Genomic DNA, 18,663 nt, shown 5'->3' with positions numbered 1-18,663 from the left:
CCACTCATCCACCTCTCATATATGGATGAGATTGTATGCCCCCAAAGATCCAATTTAGAAAACCACTTAGCCCCAGACAGTTGGTTGTATAAACCAGGGATAAGTGGGAGAGGGTATGTATTTCTCACAGTGATCTTATTCCACTCTCGGAAATCGAAGCGTGGTGCAAACCACCATCTTTCTTTTTCACAAATAAGAACCCAGCCGCCACAGGGGGCATGGAAGGGCAATTGTGCCCTTTGCGAAGACTCTCAGAGATGCATTCCTTCATGGCCATGTGCTTGGGACCGGTTAAATTATACAAATGGGCCTTGGGCAATTTAGCATCAGGAACAAGATCAATGGTACAATCAAATGGGCTGTGTGATGGCAAAACCTCAGCCTCTTTTTCGGAGAATACATCCGTAAAGTCCTTCAGGTACTCTGGAATACCCTCCAGACTGACAGATGACATAGACATAGTAATAAGACAAGCTTCAGAACAATTAGGTCCCCACTTCACAATATCCTAGGACCCCCAGTCAATCACTGGGTTATGAAGTTGCAACCAAGGAAACCCCAACACCAGGCCAGCCGGGAGCTTATCCAAGACAAAACATGAAATACGCTCCTGGTGTAGGGCCTCCACCTTGAGGGTGAACTCATTAAATATGAAATTAACCCTGCCCTTGGTGAGGGGTGTAGAGTCAATGGCCACTATTTTAATAGGGGTCTCCAACCTAACTGTCCCTAACTTACAGCTGGCCACCAGTTTAGAGTCAATCAGGTTCATGGATGACCCACAGTCCACAAACGCCAAAGTGGGAGTGAAGCAGTTCTCTACCCCAAGATCCACTTTTAACAGTACTTTAAGGAATGCGGAAAATGATACCTGTGAGTCTGGGAAACCTCCTCGGTAGTTACCCAGACTTAGGCGTTTCCCGACAGCTTGGAAGTAGGACAGGAGGGACAGTCCTTCTTCTAATGTCCTGGAGCACCGCACTAAAAACAAAGTTTGCCTTCCTGTTGACATCTCCGCTCCCTTTCCTTGAAGGTGATGGCCCCTACTTCCATTGGCTCAGCAGATTGTGAAGGTTCCGGTTTAACCGGAAGAAGAGGGGTTTCCTGTTGTACGACTCATCTCACCCATAATCTCCAATCCATACGAACGGCCTGAGTCATGGCCTCTTACAGAGAGCAAGGAGGAGGATGAAGAGCCAGAGCGTCCTTTAAATGATCAGACATTCCCCTCTGGAACTGACGCCTGAGTGCCGAGTTGTCCCAGGACACCTCCGGAGACCATCTCTGAAATCCCGAACAGTACCATGAGAGCTTTCCTTGCGATAGATCCATATTTGTGACCTCTGCCAATCTGACTCTGTCTGGTTCATCATAGATGAGGCCCAGAGCCTCAAAAAACTTCATCAACAGACATTCTCTTAGGGGTGGTCGGGGGTAAGAAAAAAGCCCAAGACTGCGGACCCTCCCTCAGTAAAGATATGATTATCCCCACTGGCTGACTCTCATTCCCTGAAGATCGGGGTTTAAGGGAAAATAATAATCTGCAACCCTCCCTGAACGTGCGGAACTTATCCCTCTCACCAGAGAAGGTGTCAGGGAGTTTCACCAAAGGTTCAAGAGAGTGCAGAGACACGTCAGTCACCTCAGCAGACTTACTGAAAGAGGAGGTCCCCCGGGTTAACTAAACTGTCTCAGCCATCTCCCTCTGCACCTGCTTCTGAGAAGTAACCAAGGCCCTGTGCTCCATAGATAATTCCTGAAATCATCTGAGTAAGGTTAGCCACCTGGTCTGCCAAAGTACAGAGCGGATCCATACCAGAGAAAAAAAAGTGCAGACTGCCTTTTAAAATGTAGTTGGTCAGTGATATTGTAATGCAACTGTGGAGCAGTTGCGCTCAGCCACCAACAGGGGGCGCTGTTACAGGAAAAAGGGTCTCACTTACTGTGTAGCACTTTGGTGCTGAAGTAGGCTATGACACTTAAAAAAATTGAAGTACTAAAATTGTAAAATATTTAGCGCCATGATACGTAATGCGTGTGGCGTACAAATCACAGTGATAAATATAAGAACTAAGAACTGTAGCTAAATATTTTTGGGCCAGCTACAGATTTTTGGGGCAGCAAAATGGTGTCCAAAAATGTTGTAAGACTCTCCAAAAAATAATATAGTACCCCAAAAAAGGGCAGATTTTTCTGCGCACTCACATCTGATGCCTGGAACCAAAAAAAAATTTAAATTGTTACAGTAGATTTTCACGTTCTTGTATTGCAATGACCTGGCTGTAGTCTGCAGCGTGACCAAGCAAATAAATGTAGAAAAAAAGGGGCTATGGATTGCTTTCTAATAAAATTAGCAGGTATAAGGCGCAAGAAAAAAAAAAATTGCCACAGATACCTGCAGCTACGTATATATAAAATACCCAGCAGCAGACAGTAATGGAGCCTTTTGATGTATGCAGTGAGATCTATGTACTCACATACAGTGCCTGCAGGCTTGTACTAATGTGGATATGTGCACATAGACTCCCCTGCCTCCCTAGCGCTGCAATCTCTGTACCCCTGAATTAGCCCTAAAAAGGACTGTTGCTTTCTCAGGATTTGTGGATTGAACACTAGTAGACCCACACTAACAAATAAATGTAAGAATCTGACCCTATCTCAGCAGCAGCTCTCTCTATGCTAGTTGAGTCTGGAGCAGGGCAGCGCCAGGTCTCTTATAGACCTGATGACGCTGTGCAGCCAGCCAATCAGTGTAATACCACAACAAAGATGGCTGCGGTATTACAGTGCGTGGCAGGCAATCCCTGCATAATGATTGGCCCTCTCTAAAGTGCCAAAATTAAAAGGAGTAGACCTGAGCTCCTGCAGAATAATCCCAGAAATACTTGGTGCTTGCCAAGTACACCGAGCATAGTGATACTCGGGCGAATACCGCGTAGTGGCATGCACGTTCGCTCATCACTAGTCTCTACTTAAAAATAGGATGAATTTTCATAAATAAGCATAAGATATATTTTTTTTTAAAAAAGGAGTTGATTATGGATGAAGAATACTTACCATTTTGTGAGTGAGTCGTAATTTGTATTTTTTGTTTGGATCCTGGAATGTCACACATCTCCTTTTTTTATTGATCATGTAATTTCCTGCAGCCACACCAAACATAGTTAACAGGACCATACCAATGGCTAAAAATGCCCCCTTTACCTAGAAAAATGAAACAAAATCCTCAAACAAAATTGTGATATTTAAGTTAAGCACAGTCAGGCAGAAGTATTAAAATACTAAATATATATATATATATATATATATATATATATATATATATATATATATATAATTTTAATAATAATTTTATATAATATTAATTTTCTTATATATATATATATATATATATATATATATATATATATATATATATATATATATAAATTAGAGCAGCACAAAGAAAGAGTCCGGGTGCAGAGCCCCCAGGCAGATACCAAACCTCAATTATAAAAATCCAGAAAAATTGGAGGCAGCACACCATTTGTAGTGAAATGGAGTTATTTAATCAGCCCAGAAGGCGACGTTTCAATCCCAACAGAAACCATTCTCAAGCTTGAGAAAGGTTCCTGTTGGGACCGAAACGTCGCCTTCTGGGCTGATTAAAAAGCTCCTTTTCACTATAAGCGGTGTGCTGCCTCCAATTTTTTAGCTACTTTTAGCTACTTAAAAAATTTTTTTGGAATACCTGTTACATTATTATACTGTATGTGAACATGGTTGGTCATTATAAAAAAAAATATGTAAAAAACTCAATTTTTTTTATTTATTTTGTGTTTATAAAGGTTACAAGGGCTTATTGAATTCTGCACAGAAATTACAAATTTGAGCTTAACTAACTATAACAACTACTACTACTACTACTATAACAACTATAACTAACTGTAACTATAACTAAAATTAACTATAGTATAAAATTTAACTGCGTGCAACCATTTTGAAAAAAATAGTAATAGTAAATAGTAAAAATAATAAAAAAAAACAGTGTTGTGTCTTGAGTGAAATAAAACATGGAACTATGTACACCACCTCTTTTGCTGAGAATACCTTGTTGAAGCTCAGGCTTGTTTTTTCAACAAAGGAGTCTGATATATCCTGGACCTCTATATGCCTCCCTTCCCCACCCCTGTGTTTTTACCATATGCTGTGTGTACTTAGTCCTGCCAATAAAGCTCATATGCATTTGAATTTGAAATGGCTGGCTGAACTGCTTACTTACTGATAAGATAAGAGACACCAGACACCACACCCTGGGCTCCAACACCACAAGGTCTGCTTTGCACAGAGAACCAGCACAAGGAAAATAAAAAAAGCAGGGTAAATAACATATAGAGAAAAAAATTTGCACAGAACTGTACTGAAAGCCAATGAGTATGGTTTGTACTGAAAGCATGTGTAAATCTGCACCTAAAGCAACTGTTTACTTCATAAACAATAGTAGATGCAATAAGTAGTCTCAAAAGAAATTATAACTCATTTGTTTTACTCAAAAAATGGCTGAAATAGCATAAAATGCTATTTGGTCATTTTTGATCGGGAACAGTACAAGTGTAAAAAAAAATGTGGCGCAAAAACTAAACCAAAAAAAAAAAAAGTACCCTTAGAAAGAACCCCTCTAATTAGGAAAATCGAAGTAACCATAAGTTTCAGAACCGCATAATGAATTTTTTTAAAAATATCAAAGTTCAAAAACGGTCATTTTTGACCGAACAGAACAGCAGGGTTAAAGATTTTTCTGTATTTTCATGACTATGAAAATTGTACATTCACACTGAAGGCATCAAAACTATGAATTCACACATGTGGAATTATATACTTAACAAAAAAGTGTGAATCAACTGAAAATATGTCTTCTATTCTAGGTTCTTCAAAGTAGCCACCTTTTGCTTTGATTACTGCTTTGCACACTCTTGGCATTCTCTTGATGAGCTTCAAGAGGTAGTCACCGGGAATGGTTTTCACTTCACAGGTGTGCCCTGTCAAGTTTAATAAGTGGGATTTCTTGCCTTATAAATGGTGTTGGGACCATCAGTTGTGTTGTGCAGAAGTTTGGTGGATACACAGCTGATAGTCCTACTGAATAGACTGTTGGAATTTGTTTTCTGGCAAGAAAAAAAGCAGCTAAGTAAAGAAAAACGAGTGGCCATCATTACTTTAATAAATGAAGGTCAGTCAGTCCGAAAAATTGGGAAAACTTTGAAAGTGTTCCCAAGTGCAGTGGCAAAAACCATCAAGCTCTACAAAGAAACTGGCTCACATGAGGACCGCCCCAGCAAAGGAAGACCAAGAGTCACCTCTGCTTCTGAGAAGTGTATCCGAGTCACCAGCCTCAGAAATCACAGGTTAACAGCAGCTCAGATTAGAGACCAGGTCAATGCCACACAGAGTTCCAGCAGCAGACACATCTCTACAACAACTGTTAAGAGGAGACTCTGTGCAGCAGGCCTTCGTGCTAAAACAGCTGCTAGGAAACCACTGCTAAGGACAGGCAACAAGCAGAAGAGACTTGTTTGGGCTAAAGAACACAAGGAATGGACATTAGACCAGTGGAAATCTGTGCTTTGGTCTGATGAGTCCAAATTTGAGATCTTTGGTTCCAACCACCATGTCTTTGTGTGATGCAGAAAAGGTGAACGGATGGACTCTGCATGCCTGGTTCCCACTGGGAAGCATGGAGGAGGTGTGATGATATGGGGGTGCTTTGCTGGTGACATTGTTGGGGATTTATCATATTTTCCGGCGTATAAGACGACTTTTTAACCCCTGAAAATCTTATAAGTCGGGGGTCGTCTTATACGCCGGGTGTCGTCTTGTACGCCGAGTGCAGACACCAATGTGTATATGGTGGGTGGGGGGAGTGGTCCCGATGACGAAGAGGGGGCGTCTCACAGGAAAGTGTGAGTGGAGTATCCCCCATTACCTCATTGTAGCTGCAGCGTGGGGTCTCTGTGCTGGGGAGAGGCGGCGGCTGCTGCTCCTCTTTGTGCCGCGTGGGTGCTGTGCTGTGAGGCGGCGGCTCCTCTTCGTGCAGCGTCGGGGCTCTGTGCTGTGGGGCGGCGGTGGCGTATCTTCGTGCAGAGTCAGTCGGGGCTCCTCCAGCATTTCTTCAAAGCCCGGAGGCCCCGGCAGCTCCATTGCTGCGATGCGGTGGCCTCCGGGAAAACGGCCGCTGGGGGTGGCGCATGCTCAGATTCATATCTCGTCCCGAGATCTCGTGAGACAAGATCTGAACCTGAGCATGTGCCGCCCCCAGCGGCCATTTTCCCAGAGGCCACCGCATCGCAGCAATGGAGCTGCCGGGGCCTCCGGGCTTTGAGAAAATGCCGGAAGAGCCCCGACTGACTCTGCACGAAGATACGCCGCCCCACAGGACAGAGCCCTGACGCTGCACGAAGAGGAGCCGCCACCCCACAGCACAGCACCCACGCGGCACAAAGAGGAGCAGCAGCCGCCGCCTCTCCCCAGCACAGAGACCCCACGCTGCAGCTACAATGAGGTAATGGGGGATACTCCACTCACACTTTCCTGTGAGACGCCCCCTCTTCGTCATCAGGACCACTCCCCCCCAAAAGGCACATTAGTCACCGGCCCTACAAGATGACATACGGCGTATAAGAAGACCCCCGACTTTTAAGAAGATTTTATATTTTAACTGGAAAAGTTGGGGGGTCGTCTTATACGCCGGAAAATACTATTCAAAATTGAAGGCATACTGAACCAGCATGGCTACCAAAGCATCTTGCAGTGGCATGCTATTCCATCCGGTTTGTGTTCAGTTGGACCATCATTTATTTTTCAACAGGACAATGACCCCAAACACACCTCCAGGCTGTGTAAGGGCTATTTGACCAAGAGGGAGAGTGATGGGGTGCTACACCAGATGACCTGGCCTCCACAGTCACCAGACCTGAACCCAATCGAGATGGTTTGGGGTGAGCTGGACTGCAGAGTGTAGGCAAAAGGGCCAACAAGTGCTAAGCATCTCTGGGAACTCCTTCAAGATTGTTGGAAGGCCATTTTTTAAAAAGGTGCTTCTGGCCAATGGCGTGTTGTTCGTTGCTATTTCTAGCTCCTCCACCATAGGGAGGGCGCCGGAGCAACAAGTATCCACTGTTGCTTCTTCCGGTTCCAGTCAGCATGTGCTTCTGTTTCTGAAGTTCTCTGCCAGTGCTCTGCTTATACTCTCTGTCTCTACATATCATCAGCTACTGGTTACCCGGCTATCTTGGACGACGTTCGCTCTGTCTACACCAGATCCATCTCATCCCGCCAATCTGCCATCCTCATCTCTGGACAATGCCAGTACCACTGGAACCTGCTTCTACCCGTCCACCCAGTGTCACCTGGTTAGCTCCACATCTCCCGCTAACTATGTTTGTCCATTTGTCCCGCTGAGATAGCTGCTACGAGTTTGGGGTCTAACTGGAGGTAGCCCCCATGTCCCCCAGGCATTCCATTCTGGCCCCGTTCGAGGGGACTTACCACGGGTGTCTGGGGCTCATGTAGTCACGCCCCCTTCGGAGCCCCCCCCGGACCGTGATCCTGAGGTTCCACGTTAAATCCTAATAAAAACGAATGTGAACTTCAACTTCTGTGCCTCTGTTTCCATTTGTTACAGTGAGTATGATGGCCAGGGGAGGATGAAGGAGGATGGGGGAGGAGAAGAAGAACGGGGGAGGACAAGGACGATGGGGAGGAGAAGGAGGATGGGGAGGAGAAGGAGGATGAGGGAGGAGAAGGAGGATGGGGAGGAGAAGGACGAATGAAGATGGGGGAGCCATGCATACAAGATGGGACAGGGGGGCCATGTATACAAGGATGGGAGGGGGAGCCATGTATACAAGACGGGGGAAGCTATGTATACAAGATGGGAGGGGGGAGCTATGTATCCAAGATGGGAGGGGGGAGTGTTGTGAATTCTGCTCTTGGGCTCCCTCCGGTAGTTATAAGTGGTAGCGCTGCTGTCTCTGGATCGCAGCATTCATCAGGTGTGTCCACTTTTTGCAATTCTGACTGGGCTATTTAGTCTTGCTTGACCCTTTAGTCAGTGCCAGTTGTCCATTGTTCCTGGAGGATTCACATCTCTGCCTGGTCTCTCCTGCTTTGCTGTTCATTTCTACAAAGATAAGTTCTGGCCTTGTTTTTTGCAGTCCACATGCTGTGGGCCTTATTGTTCAGTTCTTTTTCATGTTTTGTCTTGTCCAGCTTGGTCTGTATAAGGATTTGTTCAGCCAAGCTGGTATCTCTGGAGATGCAGATATACCCTCCATATCTTTAGTTAGATGTGGAGTTTTTGTATTTTCTGTGGTGGATATTTTTAGTGTGTTAATACTGACCGCATAGTACTCTGTCCTATCCTTTCTATTTAGCTAGAAGCGGCCTCCTTTGCTAAATCCTGATTTCAGTCTGCGTATGTTATTTCCCTCTCCTCTCACAGTCAATATTTGTGGGGGGCTGTCTATCCTTTGGGGATTTTCTCTGAGGCAAGATAGTTTTCCCTTTTCTATCTCTAGGGGTATTTAGTCCTCCGGCTGTGTCGAGATGTTTAGGGAGTGTTAGGTACATTCCACGGTTACTTCTAGTTGCGGTGTTAAGTTCAGGGTCTGCGGTCAGTACAGGTACGACCTTCTCCAGAGTACGTCTCATGCTGCTCCTAGGCCACCAGATCATAACAGGGGAGCCATGTATACAAGATGGGAGGGGAGCCATGCATGCAAGATGGGACAGGGGAGCCATGTATACAAGATGGGGGGCATGCATGCAAGATGGAACAGGGGAGCCATGTATACAAGATGGGAGGGGGGAGCCATGTATACAAGATGGGAGGGGGGAGCCACACATACAAGATGGGAGGGGGGAGCCATGTATACAAGATGGGAGGGGGGAGCCATGTATACAAGATGGGAGGGGGGAGCCATGTATACAAGATGGGACAGGGGGACACGTATACAAGATGGGACAGGGGGAGCCATGTTTACAAGATGGGAGGGGAGAGCCATGCATACAAGATGGGACAGGGGGCCATGTATACAAGATGGGACAGGGGGAGCCATGTATACAAGATGGGACAGGGGGAGCCATGCATACAAGATGGGACAGGGGGAGCCATGTATACAAGATGGGACAGGGGGAGCCATGTATACAAGATGGGACAGGGGGAGCCATGTATACAAGATGGGACAGGGGGAGCCATGTATACAAGATGGGACAGGGGGAGCCATGAATACAAGATGGGACAGGGGGAGCCATGTATACAAGATGGGACAGGGGGAGCCATGTATACAAGATGGGACAGGGGGAGCCATGTATACAAGATGGGACAGGGGGAGCCATGTATACAAGATGGGACAGGGGGAGCCATGTATAGAAGATGGGACAGCGGGAGCCATGTATAAAAGATGGGACGGGGGAGCCATGTTTACAAGATGGGAGGGGGGAGCCATGCATACAAGATGGGACTGGTGAGCCATGTATACAAGATGGGACTGGTGAGCCATGTATACAAGATGGGACTGGTGAGCCATGTATACAAGATGGGACAGGGGAGCCATGTATACAAGATGGGACTGGGGAGCCATGTATACAAGATGGGTCAGGGGAGCCATGCATACAACAGGGGGAGCCACACAGAGCAGGACAGGATGGGGGGACAACATATACTGGGATAGGAATGAGGGGACAATACATACCCGGCTTATACTCGTGTCAATAAGCTTGCCCAGTTTTCCGTGGCAAAATTAGGTCTCTCAGCTTATACTCTAGTATATACGGTGTGTAATATATACACATGTATGTGTGTGTGGCTATATTGATATAGCTTTGTCGCCATAAAAGGAGGGTGGCCCAGACACAGTTCTTGCACAGGGGCCCCAAGCTGTCAGTGTCCACCCCTGCCCAGGGGTCAATTGTACCCGCATTTTACAGAAGTGAGTACAATTGAGGCTCTGACTGCCGGGTCAGAGCGATGTGAGCAGCATGATCAGATCATGTGATCACGCTACTGATTTCGCTCACTCGCAGTGCAGAGGTGAACAATGGTGGTAAGTGCTCCAGTGGAGCAGACAACACCGAAGATTAAATGCACGGGGGGACAATTGAAGTGGGGATGGGGGGGATTTATTATGTGTGGGGAGAATTGGAGTGAGGATAGGGGTGTTTAATGTGTGGGGTGAGACTTGGAGTGGAGATGGGATTATTTATTGTGTGTGGGGAGATTTGTAGTGGGGATGGGGGGAATTAATGTGTGGGGAAGATTTGAGGACACAATATGAAGAGCAATACAGGGGAATGGGGGCATATATGAGGAAACAGTATGGGGGAATGGGGGCATATGCGGCGCCCCAGAGTTCTGGTCATCGCAGTAGTATTGCTTTCCTCTCGGGGAGAGTGATGCTGTGTTTGAAGGCTAAGAAGAATAAGTGCATCCTGGTATCACAAATATGCAACACATTCACACTCCAGACCACCTGGGGGAGCTTCTGCTCCTATTTATTATGTCACTCCTATCTATCTATCTATCTATCTATCTATCTATCTATCTATCTATCTATCTATCTATCTATATATATATATAACTGGTAGTCTGTAGGGAGAGTTAGTGAGTTCCAGACAGTATTGTGAGGTGGACAGAGGGTCCAAGGAGCTGTGCATGCCCTCAGAACTGCAGCTCCCAGAAAGAGACTTTCAGAAGGCAGAACTGTATTGCAGCGAGCGTGAAGGAAGTCATAGCAAAGGAGAGGATACCAGAAGGGGACCAGCCCTACACAGGCTGCCACCTTCTGAGGCGCAGAAGCCCGGTGGCTGGAACACCGAGGGAGTAAAGACCTTTATGCTTTGCTCCAGAGACCGGCAGGACAGCTAATTGCAGGTTACCTGACCGCCCCTACACCCAGGAGGCACGGTGGCACCCCTCAGAGGCTGGGGCGTGCTAGAGTCCCTATAAACAGCCTCAAGCCACCAGTCATACGGGTTTGTCCTATCCTATATGGGGGACAGAGAGAGAGACACCACATCTGTGAGACCCTTATGTGAAGCTATAGGCAGTAAGGGACTACACCACTACAGCTCAAAGGAAGGCTATTGATTTCCACCTGGACAAGGGGACTCTGGACTTGCCTCCAAACCGGCCGGACTCTGCCTGCCATGTGATCTGGTGCCCTGGACTGTGGATGCTGACGTCTTCAGTAAAGGTAAAGAGACTGCAACCTTGTGTCCTCGTTCTTCTCTGCGCCTCTCACCATCCACCATCTACACACCAGGAAGCCCTGGGGACATACTTCACCTGTGGGAAGGTATTCCATCTAGCTTCCATAACATTACCCCAGTGGACCCCTTAAAGCAGCGTCGGTCACCCTGACCGAATATCACAGGTGGTGTCACGAACATTCCCCTTAAAGACCTTTCCCTTTTACACGGACATCCCAGGGCCACGGACCGGGTCAGCCACTGTGACATCCCCCTGTGAACTGCAGGACCCAGTACCGAGCACCCCACGGCCCCATGGGGGCGCTCCAACTTTGGCGTCACGAACAGGATCTACTAAAGCCTGAAAATTGGGTCATGTGCGCCTAAGGACTGTGCCAGAACTGTGCCTAACCGTGATTTGTGCTAAAGGATTGTATGACTAATGAACTGTGATATACCGCCAAAAATTCCCACCATGACTGCCGCCATTACAGCGCCTCGAGGAGCGCCGGAGAAGAAAGGCGGGCGAACATGAATGCCCCTTACGAATGCTATTACTCAATGAGGATCTGCCCATCTGCCAAAGAGGTCCGCCTCCTGATTTGCAATGGCAGGAACCAGAAGGAGGAGTTCCGCCCCCAGAAAATGGAGGAGCAGAATGCGTGGTCGTCCGCAGATCCAAGAGCAGGGATGGCGACAAGCGGGTATCTGAACAACGACGAAGTGACCCAGGACCGTCTCGAGCCACTGGAGGAGGACTCGGACTCACCGCTGCTGGAGGATCCGGACTTCCTGAAGCCGCAGGTGGAGGAGCTGAGCCGCCAGTTCCGGAACACAGAGCTGACCGCAGTGAGGAAATGGAAGTGCAGGATGATCACGCTGGAGGAGTCGCAGTCCGTGCCACAGCTGACTCCAGCGTCCTCATCAGCAGAGCAGACCAGACCACATCAGACGCAGGTACCGAAAGCGACCCTGCCTCAGTGACCGATCCCGCTCCAGTGACCGTCCCTCTCCCAGACTATGACCAGACCCCAGCCTTCACTCCTGCTCCAGTGACTCCCAACACCACCGACGAGACACTAACCCTGCTCCTAGCACCCGAGGGCATACCACTGGACGTGAGCCCTGAGGGGGTGATCTTCCGATGGGACGCTCTGAGAGCCGGGTTGAGCGGGTCCACTGGGAAGGCCCAAGCGGGAGGGTCCTATATCGGAGTCCTCACCTGGGAGGAATATAAACAATGCCTGATATTAAAATGGAAAGAGAGAAAGGAGCATGAAGCTCAACGTAAAACACAGGACAATCTTCCAGCCAGATGGGGTGTAGTAGTGGCCTTCTACCCTAAAAGGGGTTGGGGTTTCATTCAGGAATCCAGGCTACCGACAAAAGTCTATGACACCCGCTGTGATGTGGAATCTCATCTCCGGGAGGGACATCCTGCACGGGATCTATGCCGGGGGGATCATGTGACCTACACCCGACACAAGGATGAAAAGGGCTGGTGCGCTCGAAATGTTAGGAAACGTTTACCCACCACAGCGCCACCTAGTGTCAAAGTGGATACCACCACTATTCCTCCAGTTACAGCGCCAACAACCCCTCAAACCAACACTACTACTACTGTGTTCATAATCACCATCACTGAGACCACTGCTGTGGCAAATGCAATAGCCGACATCCGTATTTACTGTAAGCTACACAAACTTTGATAGCAGCTAATGACTTGACCATACATGAGAGACAAACCCATGATGTTTACTTGGAACCAGAAGAAGATCCGGATACCCACCTTCCTGGCCAGGAAGTGTTCGATACCGGCTGGTGCCTTGCAAACTGCTAGAAGGGAACAAAACAAATCTGAAAACGACTGTATATAGTTATTCAACTCTTAAACATCCCCCTGTGAACCGCAGGACCCGGTACCAAGTACCTCACGGCCCCATGGGGGCACTCTACTTATATGAGGAAACAGTATGGGGGATGGGTGCAGACAGTATGGGGAGCGAACGGAGGAATGTATGTGGACACAGTATGAGTAGCGATGTGAAAAATGTATGTGGACAGAGTACGGGGAGTGAGGGTGATGGGATGTGTGCAGTCACAGGATGGGGAGTTAGGTGAGCAGGCAGTATAGAAAGTGAGGGGGTAAATATATTGGGAGACAGTATGGTGAACTTGGGGGATGTGAGAGGAGACAGTATGTGATGAGTCTGCAGTCATTCTTTATGACTGCAGACTTCTGAATTTTCACAGTGCGCTCTGCACGCTATCAGGATTCTCTCGTGCTGGTGATTTTCATACATGTGGTCACGTGCTGACTAGACATAGTGCCCGGCCTCACTCAATGAAAATGAACTGAGCGAGGCCGGGCACGTCTAGTCAGAATGTGCTCAGAAGTATAAAAATTGCATGTTTGTACTGAAGTGACTGTCCACCGGCACGGGAGAATCCTAAAAGTGTGCAGTGCATTCGTTGTGAGAATTCAGACTGCAATGTCAGGATTCAGCTCTGCAGGTTCCAGTAGTCGTCACATGGACACTTCACTCACATGCGACTTTCATACTTGTCCTATGACAACGAGCTTCTCTTCTGCTTCTCTGTTTTTCACTGAACATTGAGAGCATTAGGGAGAGGAGCTCGTGGGTACATGACTAAGTGTGCAAATCGCATATGTCCTTGGGAAGGAGGGCGCCAAACTGAATTATTTCCCCTGGTGCCAGAAACCCTAGATACACCTCTGCCGGTATGCTACTGCGAGCAGCGATTACAGGGTCTGTTGGAGGAATGTCTGTGCACAGCATAGGCAGTGAGGCAGGGACTGAGGGTGTGCACACAGAGAGCGAATGGAGACCCGGAGACTGCCCGTCCCAGTCTACGCCGTAGCCTGGAGCCCTCATTATCATAGGAATATGTCAGTTAATAAATTGTTTTTCTAAAGCTTTATAGTGTAGTTTTAGGTCAGCGAGGGATGGTTATGGATAAGCTAGCAAGGTGCAGGGACAGGTAGTGATGGCTACTTGCGGACATGTGCGGTACTTGCGGTTTTGTACTTGCGGTGAGACAAAAAAAACAGTGCTAGCAGAGGTTTTTTCCATTGCTGCAAGTACCACATTTGCCGGATCGTGGCAAAACCGCAAGTGCCGCACATGTCTGCAAGTCCCGTAGGGAATGAATGAGGCCGAACGCAGTGCTGCCGTAAGTGATTCGTTACTCGGCAGATGCGAAAAAACTGCCGGATCTGCTGCAAAAGGCTACTTTCACATCAGCGATTTTTTGCCAAAGTCACTGCCGATAGTGTCATACTCAACAATGGGGGAGGCAGCACTAAAAGTCCCTAGGGCAGCAGAAACTCTAAATGCGGCCCTATATACAGTATATAGCTTTTTCTGTATTTTCATGACTAAGAAAATTGTACATTCACACTGAAGGCACCAAAACTATGAATTAACACATGTGGAAATATATACTTAACAAAAAAGTGTGAAACAACTGAAAATATGTCTTACATTCTAGGTTCTTCAAAGTAGCCACCTTTTGCTTTGATTACTGCTTTGCACACTCTTGGCATTCTATTGCTGAGCTTCAAGAGGTAGTCACCGGAAATAGTCTTCCAACAGTCTTGAAGGAGTTCCCAGAGATGCTTAGCACTAGTGTTGAGCGATACCTTCCGATATCGTAAAGTATCGGTATCGGATTGGATTGGCCGATATTAAAAAAATATCGTCTATCGCCAATACCGATACCCGATTCCAATGCAAGTCAATGGGACCAAAATATCGGAATTAAAATAAACCCTTTCTTTCCTTGTAGGTTCATTCTATATGAAGGAAAACAACTAAGAATAATGTAGGATGTATTGGGGGAGGTGGCGGAGACATTAAAGGCATAGAGGTTTAGCCCAATCAAATAGAATAGCAGGAATTTTAATTTTTTTTTTTAAGACGCTCGGAGTTACAAAGATATTGACTATGTTAAGATTTTTTTTATTTTGTCAGATATTGATGTTTCACTACTTCCATGCCCTTCACCTTCTTTTTTACTTCTCCGACACTTTCTTCTTCATCATCCTCAGCAACAGCATCTTTGACATCAACTTCTTCTTCACCTTATTCATCTTCATCTTCTACCTATTATTTTTTTTTGTTACATTCTTCATATTCTTTTTATTAAACTATTATTCTTCTTCATATTCTACTTCTTCGTCATATTCTTATTTGTGACAGGCATTCCTGTAGTTGTTATCTATAACAGTTTGAAGATTACACCTTCCATTCTGCCTGTCACAAAAGAGTTACAACAGGATTTGTCTGCGTTCAGTTAGGCCTGCAGCAGCAGGCTTTTTCCAGGGGCATCACGAGGAGCAATGGACTCACCCCCATACACTGCTTAGTCTTCTTCTGCTTATAATTTAGATAATATCTTTTGCTCTGATGTTTAGTCTTGTGCTTAATGTTCTTCTGCTCTTTGTTCTGCAGCCTCTTGTTCTTCTGCTTCTCGGTCTTCCGGGTCGTCGTCTTTATGGTCTTGAACTTGGAAATGTAGCAGAAGGTACAAGAAGGCTGAGAAAATGCTGATAACCAGCTGATGGAACTGGAACTCGGATGGCTACCCGAAGGTCCAAGAGCCAATGGAACTACCGAGGACCAGCTGACGTTACTGGAACCCGGTTACTAAGCAGGAGGTACCCGTGCCAGAAAGCACTACCAAGGACCACCTGACGTTGGTGGAACTCGGATACCCAGAAGGAGGCACCTAAGCTAAGGGCTCTGCCCGGAACCAGCTGACGGTACTGGAACCAGGGGGACCTATTCAAGATTGTCTTCCTAGAGCCCCAACTAGAAGTGTTGGAGCCAAGAGTCAGCAGGGGGAGCAGAGTGTAGGCCGAAGCCTGCACTGGAGGCAGCTTATTGTCTGTTGTGTCTGCGTGGCGTTTGCAGGACACGTTGCCGGCTACACAGCAGGGGAACAGCTGACGTTACTGAACCCCACTGACACAGTGGTGAGTGTTTTTCTCTGTGCAGCCAGCACTTCCGAGCACCAACGGGCAGTGTTAAAGCCCATGTAATCAAGGAGGAGCAGAGGAGCAGAGTGTAGGCAGAAGCCTGCACTGGAGGCAGCTTTTTGTCTGTTGTGTCTGCGTGGCGTTTGCAGGACATGTTGCCGGCTACACAGCAGGGGAACAGCTGACGTTACTGAATCCCACTGACACAGTGGCGAGTGTTTTTCTCTGTGCAGCCAGCACTTCCGAGCACCAACGGGCGGTGTTAGAGCCCATGGAATCAAGGAGGAGCAGAGGAGCAGAGTGTAGGCCGAAGCCTGCACTGGAGGCAGCTTATTGTCTGTTGTGTCTGCGTGGCGTTTGCAGGACATGTTGCCGGCTACACAGCAGGGGAACAGCTGGCGTTACTGAACCCCACTGGCACAGTGGCGAAGCGAGTGTTTTTCTCTGTGTAGCCAGCACTTCCGAGCACCAACTGGCGGTGTTAGAGCCCAGGGAATCAAGGAGGAGCAGAGTGTAGGCCGAAGCCTGCACTGGAGGCAGCTTAGTGTCTGTTGTGTCTGCGTGGCGTTTGCAGGACACATTGCTGGCTACAGAGCAGGGGAACAGCTGACGTTACTGAACCCCACTGACACAGTGGCGAGTGTTTTTCTCTGTGCAGCCAGCACTTCCGAGCACCAACTGGCGGTGTTAGAGCCCAGGGAATCAAGGAGGAGCGGAGTGTAGGCCGAGGCCTAATTGGAGCAAGTTGAAATGGAACCTTTAACCCCCCCCCCAGGCGTTTGTAGCTGAAAGAGCCATCTTGTACAGCACTAATGCTGTGAAAGGAAAAGGTGGCTCTTTTTATTATGTTCCTTGCAAACGCAGAACTACAGAAAACAGAAACACAAGCAGCCATATGGTCCCATAAAATACATGCTTTATTAAATACAAAAGATATAAAATCACCAAGCAAGAACAGGTGGACAGAGGGGAAAACACAGTACGCACCAATGTTAATGACAAAAAACAGGCCTGAGGACGGTCCATGAACCACAATGCTGAACTAGCAATATGCTAGAAGGAAGCTTTCCAATATGGGAGATAGCAATATATTCAATATATATAGGGCAAGTGCCCTCACGTAGGAAACACTAACATCTAAGCACAGTGCAGCGATGTACTTACAGCAAACAAAGGTGGTCCAGGGAACGAACCGACAGGCCTGACCCCAACGCGCGTTTCGGAGCGCACCGCTCCTTCGTCAGGGGGTCGACGAAGGAGCGGTGCGCTCCGAAACGCGCGTTGGGGTCAGGCCTGTCGGTTCGTTCCCTGGACCACCTTTGTTTGCTGTAAGTACATCGCTGCACTGTGCTTAGATGTTAGTGTTTCCTACGTGAGGGCACTTGCCCTATATATATTGAATATATTGCTATCTCCCATATTGGAAAGCTTCCTTCTAGCATATTGCTAGTTCAGCATTGTGGTTCATGGACCGTCCTCAGGCCTGTTTTTTGTCATTAACATTGGTGCGTACTGTGTTTTCCCCTCTGTCCACCTGTTCTTGCTTGGTGATTTTATATCTTTTGTATTTAATAAAGCATGTATTTTATGGGACCATATGGCTGCTTGTGTTTCTGTTTTCTGTCTTCCTATTGATTGGCAGCTGGTCCCCATTATCCATATAAAGCATATATTAATTTATAGAATGTGTTGTGATATTGTAAGACTTTTCTAAATATGCTGGCTTTAATATCTTTATGAAACGCAGAACTAGACACTTATGAAATGTGTCCCCTCACACCGTGAGACCTTCCCAGAGGTGGGACTTTCCTTCGTAATGGGACGCAGCACAGCCGTCATTCCTACCCCCTTGGCGACATGCGCCGCCTCCTCAGCATTGTTTGATTCTGTCCCGGAGCCTGCGCTGTTATGTTATCCCTTGGCCATGGGCAGTTAGTGCTGCCCGTCTTGTGACATCATTTGGTGTCAGGCTGGCTGCGTCTGTGCGGCTGCACTGCCCGAGATTCCACCTTGCAGTGTCGTCTAATGTAATCACTCAGCGGGCCTGGGATCCATGGGCATGCGCAGTGCATATCTTCGCCTCTCACTCCCCTCCTTCCGGCTTCTTCAGACTGTGCGGCGTCACAGCCGTGGCATGCTATTAGGGATCAGCTGATGGCGCACAGTCTGAAAAAGGCAGAGGGAGATGAGTGAGAGCCTGAGGTGAAGATATGCACTGCGCATGCCCATGGATCCCAGGCCCGCAGTGTGATTAAATCAGAAGACACTGGGAGGCGGGATCTCGGGCAGCGCGTTTGCACTGGCGCAGGCAGCTTGACAACAAATGATGTCAGAAGACGTGCGGCGCTAAATGCGCATGGCCAAGGGATAACATAACAGCGCAGGCTACGGGACAGATTCAAACAACGCTGAGGAGGCGGCCCACGGCGCCAAGG

The 18,663-nt window shown here is 47.5% G+C and overlaps 1 protein-coding gene across 1 annotated transcript in view; it reads right to left on the bottom strand.

Annotated features, from left to right (window-relative positions):
- CYB5R1 (cytochrome b5 reductase 1) overlaps positions 1-3,189 on the bottom strand; it is a 282,834-nt gene extending 279,645 nt beyond the window's left edge. Inside the window, exon 1 of the mRNA XM_077299540.1 lies at positions 3,058-3,189. Within this exon, the coding sequence (XP_077155655.1) occupies positions 3,058-3,177 (120 nt within the window). The 5' untranslated portion in view covers positions 3,178-3,189. The remainder of the gene's footprint in view (positions 1-3,057) is intronic.
- Positions 3,190-18,663: the final 15,474 nt, after the last annotated feature.

The sequence above is a fragment of the Ranitomeya variabilis genome, chromosome 3 (genome assembly GCF_051348905.1).
Source record: "Ranitomeya variabilis isolate aRanVar5 chromosome 3, aRanVar5.hap1, whole genome shotgun sequence".
Classification (NCBI taxonomy): Eukaryota; Metazoa; Chordata; class Amphibia; order Anura; family Dendrobatidae; genus Ranitomeya; species Ranitomeya variabilis.
This window is presented reverse-complemented; position numbering and strand designations above follow the sequence as displayed.